We start from the raw sequence: 21092 nt of genomic DNA, 5'->3' as shown, positions 1-21092 counted from the left end.
AACCCTGACACCAGCAACACTGCCCGGGTCACAGCATCTCTCCCTCCGTTACAACTACCACAAACCTGAAACGAAACTCCAGAAGTGGCCACCAAAATAGGAGCACACCCGGGATACCACAAGCGATGAAAACCAAAGAAACCTCCAAAACCCAAGTGAGGGCAAAGGGTGAAACACATCCCGCCACAAAAATGACATCTTCCCTAAATGGTAGTCAAACGCTCACAAGAAGACCACCAATTTGGGCTGCCCCAACACAAAACCCTCAAGACTGAACCCAGACCTATGAACCACCACTATGCCTACCAACAAGAAATTTTGTGAAAATAAACAGAGCGCACCGAAATGACAAGAGCACGCTCAAAACCGCCACTACAACCCAACAGGAACACCATAGAAAACCTAACTCTTTCCTCCTGGGTGTGCCTACATATTATGCCCACCAAAAATATCACCGTACATATGGTCGTTTGTCTTGCCATAGGCAATATTTTTGGGAGGGATAATTTGTGGGAGCAGAGGTTGTGGGGGTGTTCCCCGCACATTTAGAAATAATGCAGGGGTTGCAGGGGTGTCCCCTGCAGGGTCCATGGCTCAATATCGTTGCAACAATATGGCAATATTTTTGTATCGCAATATATTTGTGGGGATATTAACACATGGAACCTGCTCCTGTGACTGCCACTCCCATGACCTCAGGCTTGCCACACTTGAGCACAGTCTTTGCTTTCTCCTAAGCAAATAAAACAACTAATGCCAACCATAAACACCAGGAACGAACCACCTTCCACCTGGGATTGCCACTCCCAGGGCCTCAGACCTGCCACGCCCGAGTACAAATTTGCTCAACCTGGAGCAGACTGACACAAACCAACACCACTTGGGGGGGAATAAACCCAAAAACAACCAGTAAATATCAAAACCACAAACTATTAAGGGGGCAAAGCAAAAATACATGACTGCAGAGCAGACATGCCAGAAAGGGCAGATGAAAATACTCCTCCGGGACCAGAAACTGCAGAATTCATCCCCAAACCCCCAAAATGATGGAGACACAAAAACCAACCTCCCGGGAACAGGCCCAATCACTAAATCAGCTAATGGTTGACATAGGACAAATAACAACCCAAAACCAGAAACACAACCCAAAAGTTGGAACCACCAGTCACCGAACACAAAAACCTGTATCAGGGCCAACAACTCGTTGACATAAAGAAAATGCCAACCAAAACCAGACACAACCCAAAAGTTGGAACCCCCGGCACAAAACACAAAAACACATATCAGGGCCACTGACTCGTTGACATTAACAAAATGCAAACCAAAACCAGACACATACCCAAAAGTTGGAACCATCAGGCACCAAACACAAAAACATATATCAGGGCCACTGACTCATTGACATAAACAAAATGGCAACCAAAACCAGACACATACCCAAAAGTTGGAACCACCAGGCACTGGACCCAATACACACATCAGAGCCACCAACTCGTTGACACCATGGCACACCCAAAAGGGCAAACAGGGTGTGTGACAACTTACCTGTACCACGGTCCAAAAAATCAAATACCAAAATACCAGAACCTTCTGAAAAATGGCAAACATAGAAAACGTGCTAAACGCCCAGACCCACACGGCTCTAGCTGAAAAACACATAGATAGATGACAGCATGTGAACGTGTCACCCGTGATCCCACATGCAAAAACGGAATGGCATTCCCACATGCACAGAAAGCGACCACCCGCTCCCTCAAGAAATCGAACCAAAACCTTGCTTTTGCCCAGAAGCAAAAAAACATGTTTTTTCAAATACGCTCCTGAAGGACACCATCCACCCAAAGTCCCAAAAGACACCAGCAAAGGAAAATGAAATATTTGAAAATATTCCACTGACAACATCTCCCCAAAGAAACACTGAAGATGCCCCCCTGCACCTGCAACTCTGTCCATAAACGTGCAACGTCCACCCCAAAGCTCCGAGGAAAAACCTGAGAAGAAATGTCTAAATATTTCAGAACATTCTTCAAATGACACCCCCAAAGTCATCTTCAAACCCGGAACCCCAAAAATGACCACTTTAGAAATGGGAAAGCCAATACCCTAACGACAAGGAACATGTCACAGCAGCTTCTAAACCTAAACAACAGTCCGCACCACCCCAGGGAACACTAAACCTGAACCTCCTAAATGGAAAACAAAAAGGCCACAAAGACATAGACACAACAAAAGGCCCATGACAACCCTTCCAGCTAACCCTAGCCAGAGTCAAACCTGGCTGGGTCTGTGAACCACAAGCAAAGTGTTTCATCCTGGCAGCGATGCACCTACACCTGCTCCAACTCACAGGCACCAACCAATCTCCTGGAAGACACACACCACGCCCTGGAGAGCACTCTTCCTGTTCACACTCCTGCCGCCGCCCTTGGAACTCTGCTGCCTCACTAGGTCGAATCGATTCTTCAAATGCCGAGAACCGCCTACTCGGGTCCCAACAGAGATCCACAGGGAGCCCACAGTGGCAAACTGGCAACATACTAGAATCATCACGCGTGCCCATCGCGTCTTTGAGACACGTCGGACGCTTAGGTGTCGTAGAGCCCCAGGACGTACACCCATGCCGTTGCCAATCTCAGGTGGAGTCCGCCTCGCCATCAGGCAGTGACGTCACCATTTCTGCCCGAACATCCCAACAAGTAAATGTCAACAGTTACTGGAATACAAACCCATCAACCCACACTGTAGACTACACGTGTTCATCCAGAGATCTGCAACCTTTGGCTCTCCAGATGTTTTGGACTACAGCTCCCATCAGCCCTCGCCAGCATAACTAATGGTGAGGGATCATGGGTATCATTGTCCAAAACATTGAAAGCGCATTAGATTGCAGACCACTTTATGGAAATCAAGATGGAAGGCAGAGTTATGGTCCTTCTTTTCACAATATGTGCTGCGGGACAATGGGACCCTATGTTCAAAATGCCAGGTTGATTTGTGAAGAAGGAACCCTCAGCCGAGCCTCAAGTGCCAACTCTTCCCTCAAATGCAAGTAGTATTTTTACAGCCATTTTACGTCAAGATGTGAAAGGTTAATCTCGCATTTTGATGAATAATGTCGACAACTGGGGCGACTGCTTTCTTTCATTCATAGCAAAGTGGAGATGCTCTGAAAAGCAGCCAGAGATGAAATGTGCCCCCGCCCTCTGTGACACCGCAGAGCAGCGATGAAATGTGCCCTCTATGACACCATAGAGCAGCGGCCTGGAAACTTTGGCACTCCAGATGTTTTGGAGTACGAGTCCCATCCGCCTTAGCCAGCATAGTCAATGGTGAGGGACCATGGGAGTCCTAGTCCAAAGCATGTAGAGACCCTGGGGTTGAAGACCGCTGCTGTCCATGCTACTCGGTCTTCAGTTTTGTCTTTGCTCTAACACTTTGATGACTCCATGTGTTGTTCGGACTCTGCCCTGGATGCTCGTGCTGAAAGGTGGTTTAATGATTGGAGCGGATTGAGTGAGCAGCAGAGGTCACCCTGCTGTTCACTCAGCAGTGCCCCACCCTGCTAACTGTAAGAGGAGCCCACCATGCTGCATGGCACCGACGCTAGCGGTTCCTCTGCGTGCTCCTTGTTCGGTCTCCGCGGTTCCAGCTGGTTCACATCCCTTCACTCTCCCTTGAAATCTGACTTGCACACCAAAGACTCAGCTCCACTGACTTTCACACTGAGGGTAAGTGAAAGAGGCCACAGCAAGTGCAACCTCATACCCACCAACGGCAGCCTCACGCCCACCCTCATGCAGTTCAGAAAATAAGTCAAGACCCTCTCTTCTAAGGAGCACCTCCTTCACACAACAGAAGGGTCACCATTTGACCCCACCAGCTCAGTATTCTTCCGGCCGACAACCCAAAGCCGTTTCCTACCTGGGCGCTCATACCCGTTACCCACTTATTTTGATATCCGTTATGCTGCCCGTTAAGGGCTCTTCCACCTGTAAACTACACCATTGCGTAGCATTCCATTGTTTCCCAAAACTAGGTACAAGCTGAACAAGTGCCTAAAATAAAACAAAAGAAATAAAAGAAGTCATGGTTACCTGGAGGAAAGGACGTTCTTGCTTTCAGTACGCGGTGCCGGTTTTGGGACGTCCGCCTTCTTCGCTCTGCAGAGAGAACCTTAACACATTAGTAACAATTTCCAAATAAAGTGGTCTTTCGATGCCCTAGAAGGCCAGTGTACGTCTGCTTAGGGGTGCTGCATATAACACCTCTTCTCGCATGTGTTCTACCCAAAGGGAAGGCCTCTGTGAAGTCGGCGCAGGGCAGGATATGCTTAAGAGGTGGCCCAGGTCAACGCCCCCATGGTTCTGACATTCTGTGGCCATACTGCACGGTTTCTGCCACCTCTGGGACAGGGGAGGACTGGCAACATTTGGCATGGGGGCAGGCTTACCTTTCTGGCCCATAGTGCAATGCTCCAAGTCTGGGATTTCAGACCAGTTTTCATTGTGTTGCAGTCTAACAGCAGAAACATCTACCCCCATCCAACCCCATCTTTAGTTTTCAAACAATGTAAAGAGGCGGTTAAGTTTGAGGATTCATTGGTAGAGCAGAGCCATTGCTGAACCAGGGATCCGGATTTTCTCCCAGAGTAAAACATGAGCTGGGCTGGCAAAAGACCCATACCTGGCTTACTGCCTCCCAGCTCACAACACAACACCTTTACCTGCATCCTATGTACCCACCCCCACAACATAAGACCCTCACTTGCCATCCTGCCTCCTCACCAGTATGCTTCACATAAATTGTTAAAATCATAATTATTTATAGAGGAACACAATATTGTATAAACCCAAATGAGTGGAGCTTTCTCTACAGATAGTTGAGGAAAATAAGGCACAGTGATCAAAAGTGATTTGCTCAGGATCACATAATGCATGAGGCGTGGAAGGTGGGGATTTGAGCCCTGTCTACCTGGTTCCACAGCTTCCAATTCAGAAAGCAAGGGAGACTTCATCTTCTCCTATTCCCCCTTTGCGCCTTGAGGCCTGTGGGTGAATGGTGCTGTATAAGAAATGTATAGATAGATAGATAGATAGATAGATAGATAGATAGATAGATAGATAGATAGTCAGTATTAGAAACAAAATGCTTTCTGAAAAGTTGTTATTCTAGGGCTAAACTAGTATACTGTTGAATAAATTTGGTTTACAATGCACAAGGGGAACACCTATTAATCTTCTGTATCATGGGGTAAACACATCTGAGAAACAGACTAAGATTACAATTTTAATGAAAATTTGCTATAATTATATTAGTCTGTACTTTCAAATCACCAAGTCACAAAAGAAAGCAACCTGAAAAGATATAAGTCATAAGTGAAACATATGTTCATAAAGGAAGTGTGCATCACTTAGTCAAAAAAAAAAGAAAGGGGACCAAGCCAGTGCCACCATCGAGTGCAGTGGCATTCAGGTCAGAAATAGATCTTAGTAACAGTCAACCTGCTGACCTGCCATTCCAGATGTGTATCTCTGTCTCATTTACCCTTTTTTCCTTTCCCATCATCCTCAGTTGTCTGTCCATTCCAACCACATTCTCAATGCCCCTTTGTTTCTTACACTTAATTTTCAGACCTAGTTCCCCCTTTGCTCCATCCTTAACTCAATACCCTTGCCTTGCGTGCACCTCCTTCCCTTTCTCTCATTGCTCAGTCACCAATTCCTTGCCCATCTCGACCTTTAGTTACCCATCATACCAAGCCCAATCCTTGCCCTCACCAGCTTTCTTTGACCTGGCTTACAGTTTGACAATAGACCACCTTGATTTGCCAGTCAGCCTCTGGCAGACACGACAAAAAGCCGTGGTGAGGGTCTTGCTGGAAATTCTGGCTGTGGGGTCCGCACTTGAACGATGCAGAGCGAAAGACTGCGAGAGGACGTGACTTTTTTATGCTGCCACGTTGCACTTTCTTGTAAAGTTGGCTGCATATTTCAACTCATGGAAGCAGGGAGAACTGCAAGGGGAAGACTCCTTGGACCTGGTGTTGGCGAGGAAGCAAAAGCGGCCTATAACCTTCATGTGTGTTTTAAAATAAGGTGGAGTGTGTGTGTGTGTGCGTCTGTGTGCGTGTTTGAGTGTATCTGTGACAGTGTAAAGTGTAGGAGGAAGGCGGTATCTGTGTCCATGGAACTTTGTATCTACATATCTGACTCTGGTGTGGATTTGCATGTGTGTCTTTGTCTTGGTGTTCTGATCACAGATTTAGGGGGTCATTCAGAGACGGGTGGGAACAGTAAAATCGTCAGTACTTGGCAAATACCATTCATTTTAGTGTCGACTCAATTCAAGGTTTGATGGCGTACCATCAGCGGTATTCCATGGGATTACCGGCAGTGGTATTTTAGGTAGACTTTTTGCAGAAAATACTCCTATTTTCTTCTCCACTTTCAAGGCGGAGGAGAAAAGTCCAAACTGGCCCCAAATGCTTTCAATATGTCTTTTTACTCCACAGAACGGAAACACTGGTGCTTCCCTTCAACAGAGTGAAAACGCTTTTACAAAGTGCCATAATGAGGGGGTGAAAAGGTGGGCATCGCTGCTTGCCTTTTCGCACCACCTTATCTATATAAAGCATAAAAGGGACATAATGGACCCTTTTGTGCATAATGAATGAGTCACTACTGTACATAATCAATTTCTCCCTTCACATGGATGCTGAAAATGACAGAAATGGATTATTAAAAACCTTTTTACATTACCGCTTTTTCAGCTGGTTTTTCTGATATAGCACTGGAGGTATTCAAGAAATACCACATCTGCTGGTAACAGGTATTGCCAGCTTCCTCATGCCCAGTAACAGGTATTGCCAGCTTCCTCATGCTCAGTAACAGGTATTGCCAGCTTCCTCATGCTCAGTAACAGGTATTGCCAGCTTCCTCATGCCCAGTAACAGGTATTGCCAGCTTCCTCATGCCCAGTAACAGGTATTGCCAGCTTCCTCATGCTCAGTAACAGGTATTGCCAGCTTCCTCATGCTCAGTAACAGGTATTGCCAGCTTCCTCATGCTCAGTAACAGGTATTGCCAGCTTCCTCATGCCCAGTAACAGGTATTGCCAGCTTCCTCATGCCCAGTAACAGGTATTTCCAGCTTCCTCATGCCCAGTAACAGGTATTGCCAGCTTCCTCATGCTCAGTAACAGGTATTGCCAGCTTCCTCATGCTCAGTAACAGGTATTGCCAGCTTCCTCATGCTCAGTAACAGGTATTGCCAGCTTCCTCATGCTCAGTAACAGGTATTGCCAGCTTCCTCCTGCTCAGTAACAGGTATTGCCAGCTTCCTCCTGCTCAGTAACAGGTATTGCCAGCTTCCTCCTGCTCAGTAACAGGTATTGCCAGCTTCCTCATGCTCAGTAACAGGTATTGCCAGCTTCCTCATGCTCAGTAACAGGTATTGCCAGCTTCCTCATGCTAGAGTGCACATTACACATTGATATGTGACATATTGCAACTGGACCTTCTATTGGACAGCCACTACCACGTGAGCAGAATCTTGGCGCTAGGTACTGTGTGGGGAAAGGGTGGAGAGAAAGCCAGATGCAGGACCTGACATGTTGAGGTGTCCCCCGCCCCACCCCCCGGTTGCTCTGTAGCAAATTCTGCCCTGCAAGCACAGATGGGCCAGAGGGTGTGTGGAGCTCAGTGTTCTCTGATTGGTTGGTGTAGGATGTGTGCAATCAGCAGGGTGTTGGCTAGTTCACAGGCAGGAGCCTGGGGCGCTGCGGCAAGGTGGGGGATGAATGGGTTATTAGCGAAGGTGGGGGTGCGAGGCTGCTTGGCAGGCCCTGGCTGCCATTGGACTGGTGTGACACACCTGGCCGTGGAGCCTGGGCTGAGACATGTCATCCATGACCAGGGTGATGTCCCTAAAGTCACTGGTCCAGGTGTTGGAGGGCGCACGCGCGTGCCCATCTAATGCGATGCGCCCGTACTAGGCAAAGACCCCGCCACCCCCCCCATGGCAATTCCTGGAATTCGGTGGGACTGCCAGTCAGGCTGCCTGGCTGGAACTTGGTATATTGCCCCAAATATGTAACATACACTTTTCATGGTGATGTCTGCGCCCCTCCCGTGGAGGGCTGGGTGGGCCATACAGAAGGCTTTGCACTGGGTCCTGCGTGTGACTGGAAGCCAGTCCAGGGCCCCGAGGGCCACAGTGATGCGCTCTCTGGAGGTCATTCCCAGGGGAGTCTGTCTTTTGCGTCTTTTGTGGAGTCTTTAGGCTGCTGGTGCGACAGCCATGAGGGTTCTGTGTGGGAACTACGAGCCGTGAAGGCTCATTGTATGCTCCGGATATACGAGTACACGTCCACCCTCCAAGAGCCCTAAACTGGCTGCTGTCCACAGGCGGAATCCCGCCACCTCTGGCGCGGGAGAGCCGACACCTACAGGAACCTGACTAGTTCACCTCTCCATCCATCCATCCATCCATCCATCCATCCATCCATCCATCCATCCATCCATCCATCGACTTCGACAGTACCTATGATTACGTTAGCATGGATTACAAAAAAGTTGACAGAGAGCCAGAAAGGGATGTATGCTTTCAGGGGAAAGAGGGAGAGAGAGAGCGTGAGAGACAGAGATTAGAGAGAGATTTGTGCTTTCGGAGAACTAGAGAAAGAGGGAAATGTGTGCTTTCAGGAGAGGAAAGAAAGAGAGAGAGATTTGTGCTTTCAGGACAAGTAGAGAGAGCGAGAAAGAGAGAGATTTGTACTTTGAGAGGAAGTAGAGAGAAAGAGCGAGGTATGTGTTTTCAGGAGAGAGAGGGAGATAGCGTTTTGCTTTCATAAGAATAAGAGAGAGATTTGAGAGAGAGAGAGAGAGAGAGATGTGTGCTTTTAGGAGAAGTAGAGAGATTGAGAAAGAGAAATGTGTGCTTTGAGGAGAAGCAGAGGGAGAAAGAGAGATGTGTGCTTTCAGGAGAAGAAGAGAGAAAGAGCGAGATGTATGTTTTCATGAGAGAGAGAGAGAGAGAGAGAGAGAGAGGAAGTGAGATTTGTGCTTTCAGGAGAAGAAGAGAGAGAGAGAAAGAGGGAGAGAGAGATTTGTGCTTTCAGGAAAAGTAGAGAGAGAAAGAGAAATGTGTGCTTTCAGGAGAAGCAGAGAGAGAAAGAGAGATGTGTGCTTTCAGGAGAAGAAGAGAGAGATTTGTGAGTGAGAGAGAAAGAGATGTGTGCTTTCAGAAGAAGCAGAGAGAGAATGGGAGATGTGTGCTTTTAGGAGAAGCAGACAGCGAGAGAGAGAGAGAGAGAGAGAGAGAGAGAGAGAGAGAGAGAATAGCCAAGCTACTGCAGTCACGCTCCCGTGAGCTTGGGCAGAATGTGGACTCTAATCAGAGCATCGTAGGGGTTAGCACCAGACGATGCCCCAGGGAAGAACATTTATATCAGATCATAGGGAGAAGGCGCACTTGTGTCCACTGGCCCATGCCAATCCCCAATTTAGTTTTTCATATTGGACTTGATGCCAGCAAAGGTGGGCAATGGTTGAAGGCGCTCTTAGTGGGCAACACACTCACGAGACTGTAGAAAGCCATTGTATAGCTCCCAGTAAAAACACTGCAATTTCCTGTCCCAGGTCCCCAGATCGGTGTGAGGGCAGGTCCTGAAAGGGGTTCTTAGCCAGGATTATTTCAAAGCTCCACCTCTCTGCCTGCCAATCAGGATGTAGGAGGCCTCGTCTTGCCTAAAAGCTCCCAGAAATGGATCCGCCTTGCCAGAGGAGATGTCACATATAGAGCGCGCATCCACCCAAGGGTCTTGTGCCGCCTTATGATATACCAGAAGCCTTAAGAGGCAGGAAGAGCTCTCCAGAGATGTCATTTGCATTTGAGATGGAGAATAATCCGGTTCTACGCTTGATTCTGAGAGCGAGGAAAAGGGGATAATGGCGCAGCTCAACAGAGAGTTCCAGAGCAGTGGACCAGCAGATGAAAAACCCCTGCCGCGCCTTGTGAACGACCAGGTCCCATGAAGTAGACACAGAATCTTGAAGTCAATACAGAGAGGGATTGGCCGGCAATGTAGAGATCAGATGTGGGCAAAAATAAGCTCCCTGCTGCCTGCTCCATTGGGAATAAGAACGTTTTAGGCATTCCCAGATATTGGGCATTCCCTAAATCCAGAAGAGGTGAGATGGACTGCTGATCCTAAGGCCTCCTTGGAAATAAGAGGATAGATCTGCCGGAGGATGCAGCAGTGATGGAAGCAGAAGGAGGCCACAGGCCCAACCTGGGCCTGTAAAGAGAGCAATTCAAAAGCCAGGATAATATACAGACTTGGCCGAGGCAGGGTGCACATCCGTGGACAATGCTGAGGGGCGAATGACCCAGGTAATCCACCAATACGACCTCAGTTTTTACTGCATTCAATTTCAACCAATAAGTGCTCATCCATCCACTAGTGGCAGTCATGCCAGCAGCCAATCAGGCTGCAGTGACATTCAGGCCCCCATCCAGGCAGATGAGGAGCTCTGCATGATACTCATATGTGTAAATGGAGCACAGGGAGTCGGTCAGCATTGCCCATAAATAATAACTGTGATAAAGGTGAACCCTGGGGGACTCCACATGAAGGAGGCGAAAGACAGAGGCGAAAGAGGTACCACCTGGAGGCAGCTAGAAGAAAGGGAAGCACTCACTTTCAGTCCTGCCTCCGGTGCTGATGGTCCTTTCTGTGCCCACTTCGGCGCAGGCACCTTGAGCTGTCCAGGATTAGGGGCTTACTTCTCCAGTGAGTCAGGGGTCTAATGCCCAGTGCCGTAGAAGGGGGGTTTGGAGATTGTGGATCAGAGGCAAATGCAGGCTGGCAAAGGGCTGAAATGAGCCCTTTCACCATTTGTGGACATTGCGTCCGTCTTGAGGGAGCCGACGCTCCACGTCCTCAACCGTTTGAACATTATTATTATTATTATTGGGGTATTTATTGAGCGCGGATCCCGCTTCGGGAAGAAATGAAGCGCTTTACAATCATAGGGGGGAAGAGCATGACGAAGGAAGCAGAGAAATAGGGGAGCGTGGAGCTAGCAACACGGGAGGGCGAGGGTGGGCAATTGACAGCAAGGGATCTAGAAGCAACAAAGGGAGGAAACAGTGAGGAGCAGATCACCCAGTAGTGTGCAGAGTGGAGGGTGTGTGGAACTAAATGCTATGGAGGATACATTCATTGAAGAGGAGGGAGCACCTCCCGGAACTCTGAAACCGAAGGGGGATGGGGAGGCTGATGTTGATGGTGAGTTGGTTCCAGAGTCTTGGGGTATACACTTAGAATGCCTGTCTTCTGGTTCTTTCATTCCTGCACCGGCAGAGTTCAAGTTCGCACATGTCCTTACTTCTGTTGGATTGAAGGCGTCTAGAGATGCTGGCTTTCTCAGTGAGGTAGTCTGGGGACTTCAGCATGACCGCCTTGTAGATGATGCAACAGGATTTGAAGATGATTCAGGCTTGCAGCAGGATCCAACGCAGTTCGATGAGGGTTTGGGCGATGGGGTCGAATTGCAGAGTCCTTTGATGAGTCGTGCTGCAGCATGCAGGACACATTTCAGGGGTGCCAGGGTAGTCACCAGAAGGCCTTCCAGAAGGGCATTGCCACCAGCCAAGTTGGAGAGGACCAAGGCTTGGGCAGTGGATCTGGATTTGTTTTCTGGGATGAAGGGCTTGATTGTCCACATGAGGGAAAGTTGGTCCCAAGCCATTTGTGTCTTCCTTGCTATGTGCTGTTTGAATATGAGGTTTCTGTTAATGATGAACCCAAGGGGAGGCAGCTCGGGTGAGAAGCCCGCAAGGGTCATAGCAGAGAGCCAGGTCTGGATGTTCGGGTGTTCGGTGCCATTGGTCAGAAGTAGGAATTCAGTCTTGGAGGGGTTCAGCTTCAGGCAAGCACTGGACGTCCACGACTGTAGGCCTTGAACCTGCGGATGTCTTCGATGGAGGATATCTTGTGTTAGAGCTGCATGCCATCTGCATAGTGGTGGATGTGCCTGTTGTGTCATGCTAACGGTGTGGATACTTGCAGCATGTACTTTAATTCACTGACAGTTTTCTAGTATAGGCAGGTTTACAGGAATGTCCCATTATTTATTCTTGGGAACAGGGGTGCTTTTTCAGGTGGGCTTTGTTCCTATATATTAAATTCACGCACGCCGATTTCAAACCAAAGAAAGACTGAATATTTCCAATAGCAGTGAAAGTAAGACAGGCTATTTGTATCAATGAATCGACTTAGTACTGTTTACAGAACAGCTGTACCTGGTAAACATCCCTTCACTGGGAAGAAGGTGAAGAGGGGTCCAACGAAGGCTGGTAATAGGGGTCCAGTAATGGGGTGACCTGTGTATAGGCTGTTAAAAGCGATTGGTTCAGAAGAAGGTAGGGCTGCATGGGGGCTCCTAACGGGTGGGGAGGGTGTGATTGAGGGTGCACGGGGAGGTTGCACATGAAGGATGATAGTCTGGGGATAGAAGTGGACCGACTTAGGGGACACCAAGCAGCTGGTCGAGAACTTGTCCGGTTGAGGGGGTGAGAGTGCAATGAGCTTTTTAATGAAGGATTGAAGCATGGGTGATGTTAGGAATGCATTGCCTGGGGTAAATGGCTTCAGTACTATGGACGTGACAAAGATGAGGGTGCTAATGGAGGAAGCGGTAAGAAGACTGGTAATGAAGTGATGGTTCTAATGAATTCAGTTGATAATAATATCACAGTTTTATATAGTGCTTCATGACAGATCCCCTGCACTTCTAACAACTGTAAAGAGTTAAGTCGGACATGGGTTGCTTGACCTAAAAAATTGACCTACTGCCCATTTGACCAAATTATTTTTACCTACTTTTTTTTAACCTACTGTGGAGGGAGGCCCCCCGAAACTACCCCCAATGCGGGGGAGACCCCTGCTCCCCTACCCCAGACTTCCTCCCCCCTCAACCTATTCCTTTACCTCCATCCCACAACTATTGTTTTATTAAAGTGTACTATTAGACCCACCGAATGAGGTCAAGTTGGCATTAGGTCAACTATGCCAATACCGTTAAGCCAGATGGTGAGATTCATAGAGTGTGCCAATGGGGCAATCGATGCACGAGATGAGGATGCTCACATGTTGGAAGGCTGCAATTGGCAGACAGTATAAAGCTTCTCTGAACTCAATATACCCTCCAGGGTTCACTTCCATCACAATCCTGTTGAATGGCGACAATGAACACAGGAAAAAGGCCAGAGCGTTGCTCCTGCACTGCCATGTCCCCAGACCCAGGGGCTTGACCACGACACTCAACGCACTCTTCCACACGCAGGCAGCTTTCAGAAGACTCTGCAGCACCTGCGGAAAGTGGTTTGCACACGTGTGTGATAACTCAGCTTTAGAACAGGATATTTCCAGCGAGATCTCCAAAGACTGGGCGCAGGAAACTGAACACAGAAAGAGCCAAAGGCTCACAAACTTGTTGCTGCTGTCTTCTTCTTCTTAATTATCGGAGGCGTGGGCGGACCCACGCAGGCGCTTCCCCATCCTATAGGATGATGTGCACCGTACCCACTAATTATTATTTGGCTCCATTTAAGCTCACAACTCCTCCCACCTCCCCGTCTGCCTCACAAAATCCAACATCACACTACTCCTCCTCCTGCCTCTCTCCCCATCACCTCCCAGTATAGTCCTCCCACTCAGCTCAGCCACACCCAGCGCAGACAACCGAACCCTCAATGTCCCACCGTTTCAGGCACCCCACACACCGCACAGTCCCTTGATTCACGCTTCCCTATTCGAAATAGACAGTCATTCAGCCCCACATGGCCTATCCTCAACCGTCAAAAGGCTATATATGTCCTGCAATGTACAGCCATTTTTTTCTTAGGGTGCATAGTATGACCAATCAAAACCGCAGAGCCAATCTTCCATTATTCGCTCAACATTGTTTCTTACTGAATCACTATAAGACATGGTTCATATTTAAAATTGTGGACACTCTTATGTTACCACAATGCTCTTTGTTTTTATGCAGATCGCCAGGTTTGGGTTCTATGAGAGATACTGCATGCCCTGGTCTGGTGCCACGCCCCTTGGGGCTGCTCCCTCCTCCCTCATTAAGCCTCCCACAATGTGAGCAGCTCTCACTGAGTGTTAGGTGCTAATTACAGTGACTCGCTCCGGGCGGATCTCAGAAACGCAGTCTTCCTGAACTCTAGCGAGTCTCCCTCCCCAGGTGTCAGGCGCTGCAATGCAACGAGTTCCCCCGAACTTGAAGAATTCTCCCCCGTATCCATGTTATTCTGAAATCTCCTGGAATTTATAGAATCCAGCCAAGGTGGCAAAATAGCTCAGTGAGCTAAACCCTGGCCTCAGAGATCTACCCGCAGTCCCCCGAATCCCGGTGAACCAACTACGTCCTTCATCCTTCGGAGGAGTGCCATTAAATTGGGCAATAATGAAACCCATCATTACAGCACCCAGAAGCGGGAGGCATCCAACATGTTTTTAATCCCCCTGAATGAAAGGCAACCTGAAGTCTTTGAGGCCTCCTTGCCTTTCAAATTGTGATTTAACCCTTTCAGTCTTTGGAAATACTCAGTTGTCGCTGGCGGACATAGGCTGAGGGCACAGTAAGGCTACCTGCTCCCCTCCCTTTGAGTCATGGTCTGCTAATAAGCATCAGAAATTAACCATTCACATTCTACATTTATTGAGGGTACCAACGTCTGACATGGCAATATCCTGTTGCGCGGATGACATTGCAGCATTATAAAGCAAGACCCCGTGCCATTGGTGTCCTTGTAATTGTAATTGGTTATTTATAAAGCGCTTACTAGCCAAAGGTTTCTAAGCACGGACCCGGGGATCGAACCCCTGTTACTCTGTGTCGTCTTGCAGCGAGCGCTATCCTCCCCAGACTTGCAATGTTATGAGTCAATTTCCCGTGATTCAGAAGGTGATGATAGCACGTGGCATCACAACACTGAGTGCACACACGGCTATGCCGAAGTGGACAGTTTGCAGATGGACACACGATTTCACCTGATATTCTCTGTCAGAAAGTGTTGACAGCTGAGAACTTCACTGCTCAAATGAGGGCTTTTCCTCTGTCAGTGTAGGGTACAGGCCCCAGGTGCTTCACAGCCATGAGTCACTGATACGAATGCAGGAGCAGGAAGAACCGGTTGCGTATTAAAGGACCTGCCCGTTGAGGGCGCCTCAAGTTCCTCGCATGGTGATCAAAGACTCATGGCACGCAATGCTTCTCTGGACAGGTAGAAGCAGCGCCCTCTGCGACTGGAGAGCTCCACAGGCCTGAGAGGATCGGAGTCTAAGAGCAAGGCCGCTGCGAATGTCAAGCTTTAAGTGCCTCCACCCTCTGAAGCCACCAGAGGAATGTTCAGGTTTCTGTCAAATCCACACACACCTGAACCAAGGTTTAGGTAAAAGACATTCAGGGCGTGGCTGCGGTAGCGCGCCACCAGCAATCGCTTAGCCCTGGAAATACTTCTGCCACTGGGCCGCCGCTGCCGGCATTCACATATTTGTTCACAAGTAAGGTCGCCCCTCACCGGTTGCAAAGTCTCAATTGGTGCGACCATCCGATCTGGAGAGTCAGTCCTGCAAGGGAAGGAGAATCAAGTTGTCGAGAGGAGGGAGCGCCTGATGATCACTCAGGAGCTGGCTCTAAATCTCATCCTTGAAAGATCACCTTCACGTGTTCAGAAGCCACCCGTCACTACCGCTCTGGAAGCAGCTACCAGCACCCCTGACTGGAACATGGCCCCGTGGTTCATTCCTGAAACTTTGGTTCATCTTCTCTGGGCTTTTGCAGTCGCGATTCGAGAGAGGGAGCTCCCTAAAAGAACCCGGGAGATATTGCACAATGCAGCGGTTAAAATGTTTAATCAGGAAGGCGCTTTGGCTGTTTCAAGCTCAAATGTCATTACTGCGCCAATGTTCTTTGGTCATTTCCGTACCTACATTTTTGGCACTAGAGATTTCATGGATGTCGGCTAAGTGGGACCGCATTCTAGTGGACAGAAATGCACTTGCCAGAATCCAAAGGTACGGTTAATGAAAGGCGCCCATTGTGGTTTTTCACCTGCAGTACATATGCTCCTTAGATTGGGCCAGTAATGTTGATTAACGCACGTCTTAAAGCAATGTGATAGACCAGATCTGGGACATGACTGGTCTAGTGATCAAATGAGGAGACGACTGGAGACCGCTTGTGAGCACGAAACCGAGTCATGAGCAGAGAGTGATCGTCAAACAGGGATTTTCAGACAGAATGGCAAGCAAATCCGTGTTATACATACAAATAATTCCATGAATCAGGCCCTAAGAATGCGATGTGTTGAAGGCAAGCTTACCTATATCAAGTATGTGATGCAGCAAAGACAATCTAAACCATTCCAGTGATGCAATGCAGTGAAGGACCCCTTATCCATACCAAGATTGCAATGCAGTAAAGGTACTCTTAATTAGGCCAAGAATGCAAGGCATTGAAGGTAAGCTTAACCATATCAAGAATGCGATGCAGTGAAGGTAAGCTTAACCATATCAAGAATGCGATGCAGTGAAGGCAAGCTTAACCATACATAGAATGCAATGCAGTGAAGGCAAGCTTAACCATATCAAGAATGCGATGCAGTGAAGGCAAGCTTAACCATATCAAGAATGCGATGCAGTGAAGGCAAGCTTAACCATATCAAGAATGCGATGCAGTGAAGGCAAGCTTAACCATACATAGAATGCAATGCACTAAAGGCAATCTTAATGATACCAAGAATGAAATGCAATGAATGCAGGTTTAGCTATACCAAGAATGTGAAGCAGGAAAGCCTTTATCCAAGAATGCAATGCAGTGAAGGCAAGCTTAACCATATCAAGAATGCGATGCAGTGAAGGCAAGCCTAACCATATCAAGAATGCGATGCAGTGAAGGCAAGCTTAACCATATCAAGAATGCGATGCAGTGAAGGCAAGCTTAACCATATCAAGAATGCGATGCAGTGAAGGCAAGCTTAACCATACATAGAATGCAATGCACTAAAGGCAATCTTAATGATACCAAGAATGAAATGCAATGAATGCAGGTTTAACTATACCAAGAATGTGAAGCAGGAAAGCCTTTATCCAAGAATGCAATGCAGTGAAGGCAAGCTTAACCATATCAAGAATGCGATGCAGTGAAGGCAAGCTTAACCATATCAAGAATGCAATGCAGTGAAGGCAAGCTTAACCATATCAAGAATGCGATGCAGTGAAGGCAAGCTTAACCATATCAAGAATGCGATGCAGTGAAGGCAAGCTTAACCATATCAAGAATGTGATGAGGTGAAGGCAAGCTTAACCATATCAAGAATGCAATGCAGTGAAGGCAAGCTTAACCATATCAAGAATGCGATGCAGTGAAGGCAAGCTCAACCATATCAAGAATGCGATGAGGTGAAGGCAAGCTTAACCATATCAAGAATGCGATGCAGTGAAGGCAAGCTTAACCATATCAAGAATGCGATGCAGTGAAGGCAAGCTTAACCATATCAAGAATGTGATGAGGTGAAGGCAAGCTTAACCATATCAAGAATGTGATGAGGTGAAGGCAAGCTTAACCATATCAAGAATGCGATGCAGTGAAGGCAAGCTTAACCATATCAAGAATGCGATGCAGTGAAGGCAAGCTTAACCATACATAGAATGCAATGCACTAAAGGCAATCTTAATGATACCAAGAATGAAATGCAATGAAGGCAGGTTTAGCTATACCAAGAATGTGAAGCAGGAAAGCCTTTATCCAAGAATGCAATGCAGTGAAGGCAAGCTTAACCATATCAAGAATGCGATGCAGTGAAGGCAAGCTTAACCATATCAAGAATACGATGCAGTGAAGGCAAGCTTAACCATATCAAGAATGCGATGCAGTGAAGGCAAGCTTAACCATATCAAGAATGCGATGCAGTGAAGGCAAGCTTAACCATATCAAGAATGCGATGCAGTGAAGGCAAGCTTAACCATATCAAGAATGCGATGCAGTGAAGGCAAGCTTAACCATATCAAGAATGCGATGAGGTGAAGGCAAGCTTAACCATATCAAGAATGCGATGAGGTGAAGGCAAGCTTAACCATATCAAGAATGCGATGCAGTGAAGGCAAGCTTAACCATATCAAGAATGCGATGCAGTGAAGGCAAGCTTAACCATACATAGAATGCAATGCACTAAAGGCAATCTTAATGATACCAAGAATGAAATGCAATGAAGGCAGGTTTAGCTATACCAAGAATGTGAAGCAGGAAAGCCTTTATCCAAGAATGCAATGCAGTGAAGGCAAGCTTAACCATATCAAGAATGTGATGCAGTGTAGGCAAGCTTAACCATATCAAGAATGCGATGCAGCGAAGGCAAGCTTAACCATATCAAGAATGTGATGCAGTGAAGGCAAGCTTAACCATATCAAGAATGTGATGAGATGAAGGCAAGCTTAACCATACATAGAATGCAATGCACTAAAGGCAATCTTAATGATACCAAGAATGAAATGCAATGAAGGCAGGTTTAGCTATACCAAGAATGTGAAGCAGGAAAGCCTTTATCCAAGAATGCATGCAGTGAAGGCAAGCTTAACCATATCAAGAATGTGATGCAGTGAAGGCAAGCTTAACCATATCAAGAATGCGATGCAGTGAAGGCAAGCTTAACCATATCAAGAATGTGATGAGGTGAAGGCAAGCTTAACCATACCAAGAATGTGAAGCAGGAAAGCATTTATCCAAGAATGCAATGCAGTGAAGGCAAGCTTAACCATATCAAGAATGTGATGCAGTGAAGGCAAGCTTAACCATATCAAGAATGTGATGAGGTGAAGGCAAGCTTAACCATACATAGAATGCAATGCACTAAAGGCAATCTTAATGATACCAAGAATGAAATGCAATGAAGGCTGGTGTAACTATACCAAGAATGTGAAGCAGGAAGCCTTTATCCAAGAATGCAATGAAGTGTAGGCAAGCTTAACCATATCAAGAATGCGATGCAATGTAGGCAAGCTTAACCATAATAAGAATGCAATGCAGTGTAGGCAAGCTTAACCATAATAAGAATGTGATGCAGTGAAGGTAAGCTTAACCATACCAATAATGTGATGCAGTGAAGGCAAGCTTAACCATACCTAGAATGCAATGAGGCAAAGACAAACTAAACCATATCAAGAATGTGATGCAGTGTAGGCAAGCTTAACCATAATAAGAATGCAATGCAGTGCAGGCAAGCTTAACCATAATAAGAATGTGATGCAGTGAAGGTAAGCTTAACCATACCAATAATGTGATGCAGTGAAGGCAAGCTTAACCATACCTAGAATGCAATGAGGCAAAGACAAACTAAACCATATCAAGAATGCAATGAAGTGTAGTTAAGCTTAACCATAATAAGAATGTGATGAGGTGAAGGCAAGCTTAACCATGCCTAGAATACAATGAGGCAAAGACAAACTAAACCATTTAAAGAATGTGATGCAGTGAAGGTAAGCTTAACCATAATAAGAATGTGATGAGGTGAAGGCAAGCTTAACCATGCCTAGAATACAATGAGGCAAAGAAAAACTAAACCATATCAAGAATGCAATGAAGTGTAGGCAAGCTTAACCATAATAAGAATGTGATGAGGTGAAGGCAAGCTTAACCATGTCTAGAATACAATGAGGAAAAGACAAAGTAAACCATATCAAGAATGCGATGCAGTGAAGGCAAGCTTAACCATATCAAGAATGTGATGCAGTGAAGGCAAGCTTAACCATGCCTAGAATACAATGAGACAAAGACAAACTAAACCATAACAATAACGTGATGCAGTGAAGGTAAGCTTAACCATGCCTAGAATGCAATGAGGCAAAGACAAACTAAACCATATCAAGAATGCAATGAAGTGTAGTCAAGCTTAACCATAATAAGAATGTGATGAGGTGAAGGCAAGCTTAACCATGCCTAGAATACAATGAGGCAAAGACAAACTAAACCATATCAAGAATGCAATGAAGTGTAGGCAAGCTTAACCATAATAAGAATGTGATGAGGTGAAGGCAAGCTTAACCATGCCTATAATACAATGAGGAAAAGACAAAGTAAACCATATCAAGAATGCAATGAAGTGTAGGCAAGCTTAACCATAATAAGAATGTGATGAGGTGAAGGCAAGCTTAACCATGTCTAGAATACAATGAGGCAAAGACAAACTAAACCATATCAAGAATGCGATGCAGTGAAGGCAAGCTTAACCATATCAAGAATGTGATGCAGTGAAGGCAAGCTTAACCATGCCTAGAATACAATGAGGCAAAGACAAACTAAACGATATCAATAACGTGATGCAGTGAAGGTAAGCTTAACCATGCCTAGAATGCAATGAGGCAAAGACAAACTAAACCATATCAAGAATGCAATGAAGTGTAGTCAAGCTTAACCATAATGAGAATGTGATGAGATGAAGGCAAGCTTAACCATGCCTAGAATACAATGAGGCAAAGACAAACTAAACCACATCAAGAATGCAATGAAGTGTAGGCAAGCTTAACCATAATAAGAATGTGATGAGGTGAAGGCAAGCTTAACCATGCCTATAATACAATGAGGAAAAGACAAAGTAAACCATATCAAGAATGCAATGAAGTGTAGGCAAGCTTAACCATAATAAGAATGTGATGAGGTGAAGGCAAGCTTAACCACACCAAGAATGTGATGTGGTGAACGCAAGCATAACCATACTATGAATGTGATGTAGTGACAGCAAGCACAACCATACGAAGAATGCGATGCACTGAAGGCAAGCTGGGCCATAACAAGAATGCAGTGCAATAAATCAAAGGCTCACCTTGCCAGGCATGTAATGCGATGAAGGCAAGCTTAACCATGCTAAGAATGTGATGCAATGTAGGCAAGCTTAACCATAAAAGGAATGCAATTTGGTGAAGGCATGTTTAAACGTATCAAGAATGAGATGTGGTGAAGGCAAGCTTAACCACACCAAGAATGCAATGCAATGAATGAAAGCTTCACCATTCTAGGAATT

The 21092-nt window shown here is 46.6% G+C and overlaps 1 protein-coding gene across 7 annotated transcripts in view; it reads right to left on the bottom strand.

Moving 5' to 3' along the window:
• Positions 1–21092, bottom strand: part of LOC138570219 (uncharacterized) — a 464546-nt gene that overhangs the window by 51420 nt on the left and 392034 nt on the right. For all 7 annotated transcript variants that reach the window (XM_069648951.1, XM_069648950.1, XM_069648949.1 and 4 more), the window contains one exon: positions 4095–4160. In XM_069648951.1, the coding sequence (XP_069505052.1) occupies positions 4095–4160 (66 nt within the window). The remainder of the gene's footprint in view (positions 1–4094; positions 4161–21092) is intronic.

The sequence above is a fragment of the Ambystoma mexicanum genome, chromosome 2q (genome assembly GCF_040938575.1).
Source record: "Ambystoma mexicanum isolate Mex_15411 chromosome 2q, UKY_AmexF1_1, whole genome shotgun sequence".
Lineage (NCBI taxonomy): Eukaryota > Metazoa > Chordata > Amphibia > Caudata > Ambystomatidae > Ambystoma > Ambystoma mexicanum.
The sequence above is the reverse complement of the archived record's forward strand: the minus strand, read 5'-3'. Positions and strand labels throughout refer to the sequence as shown.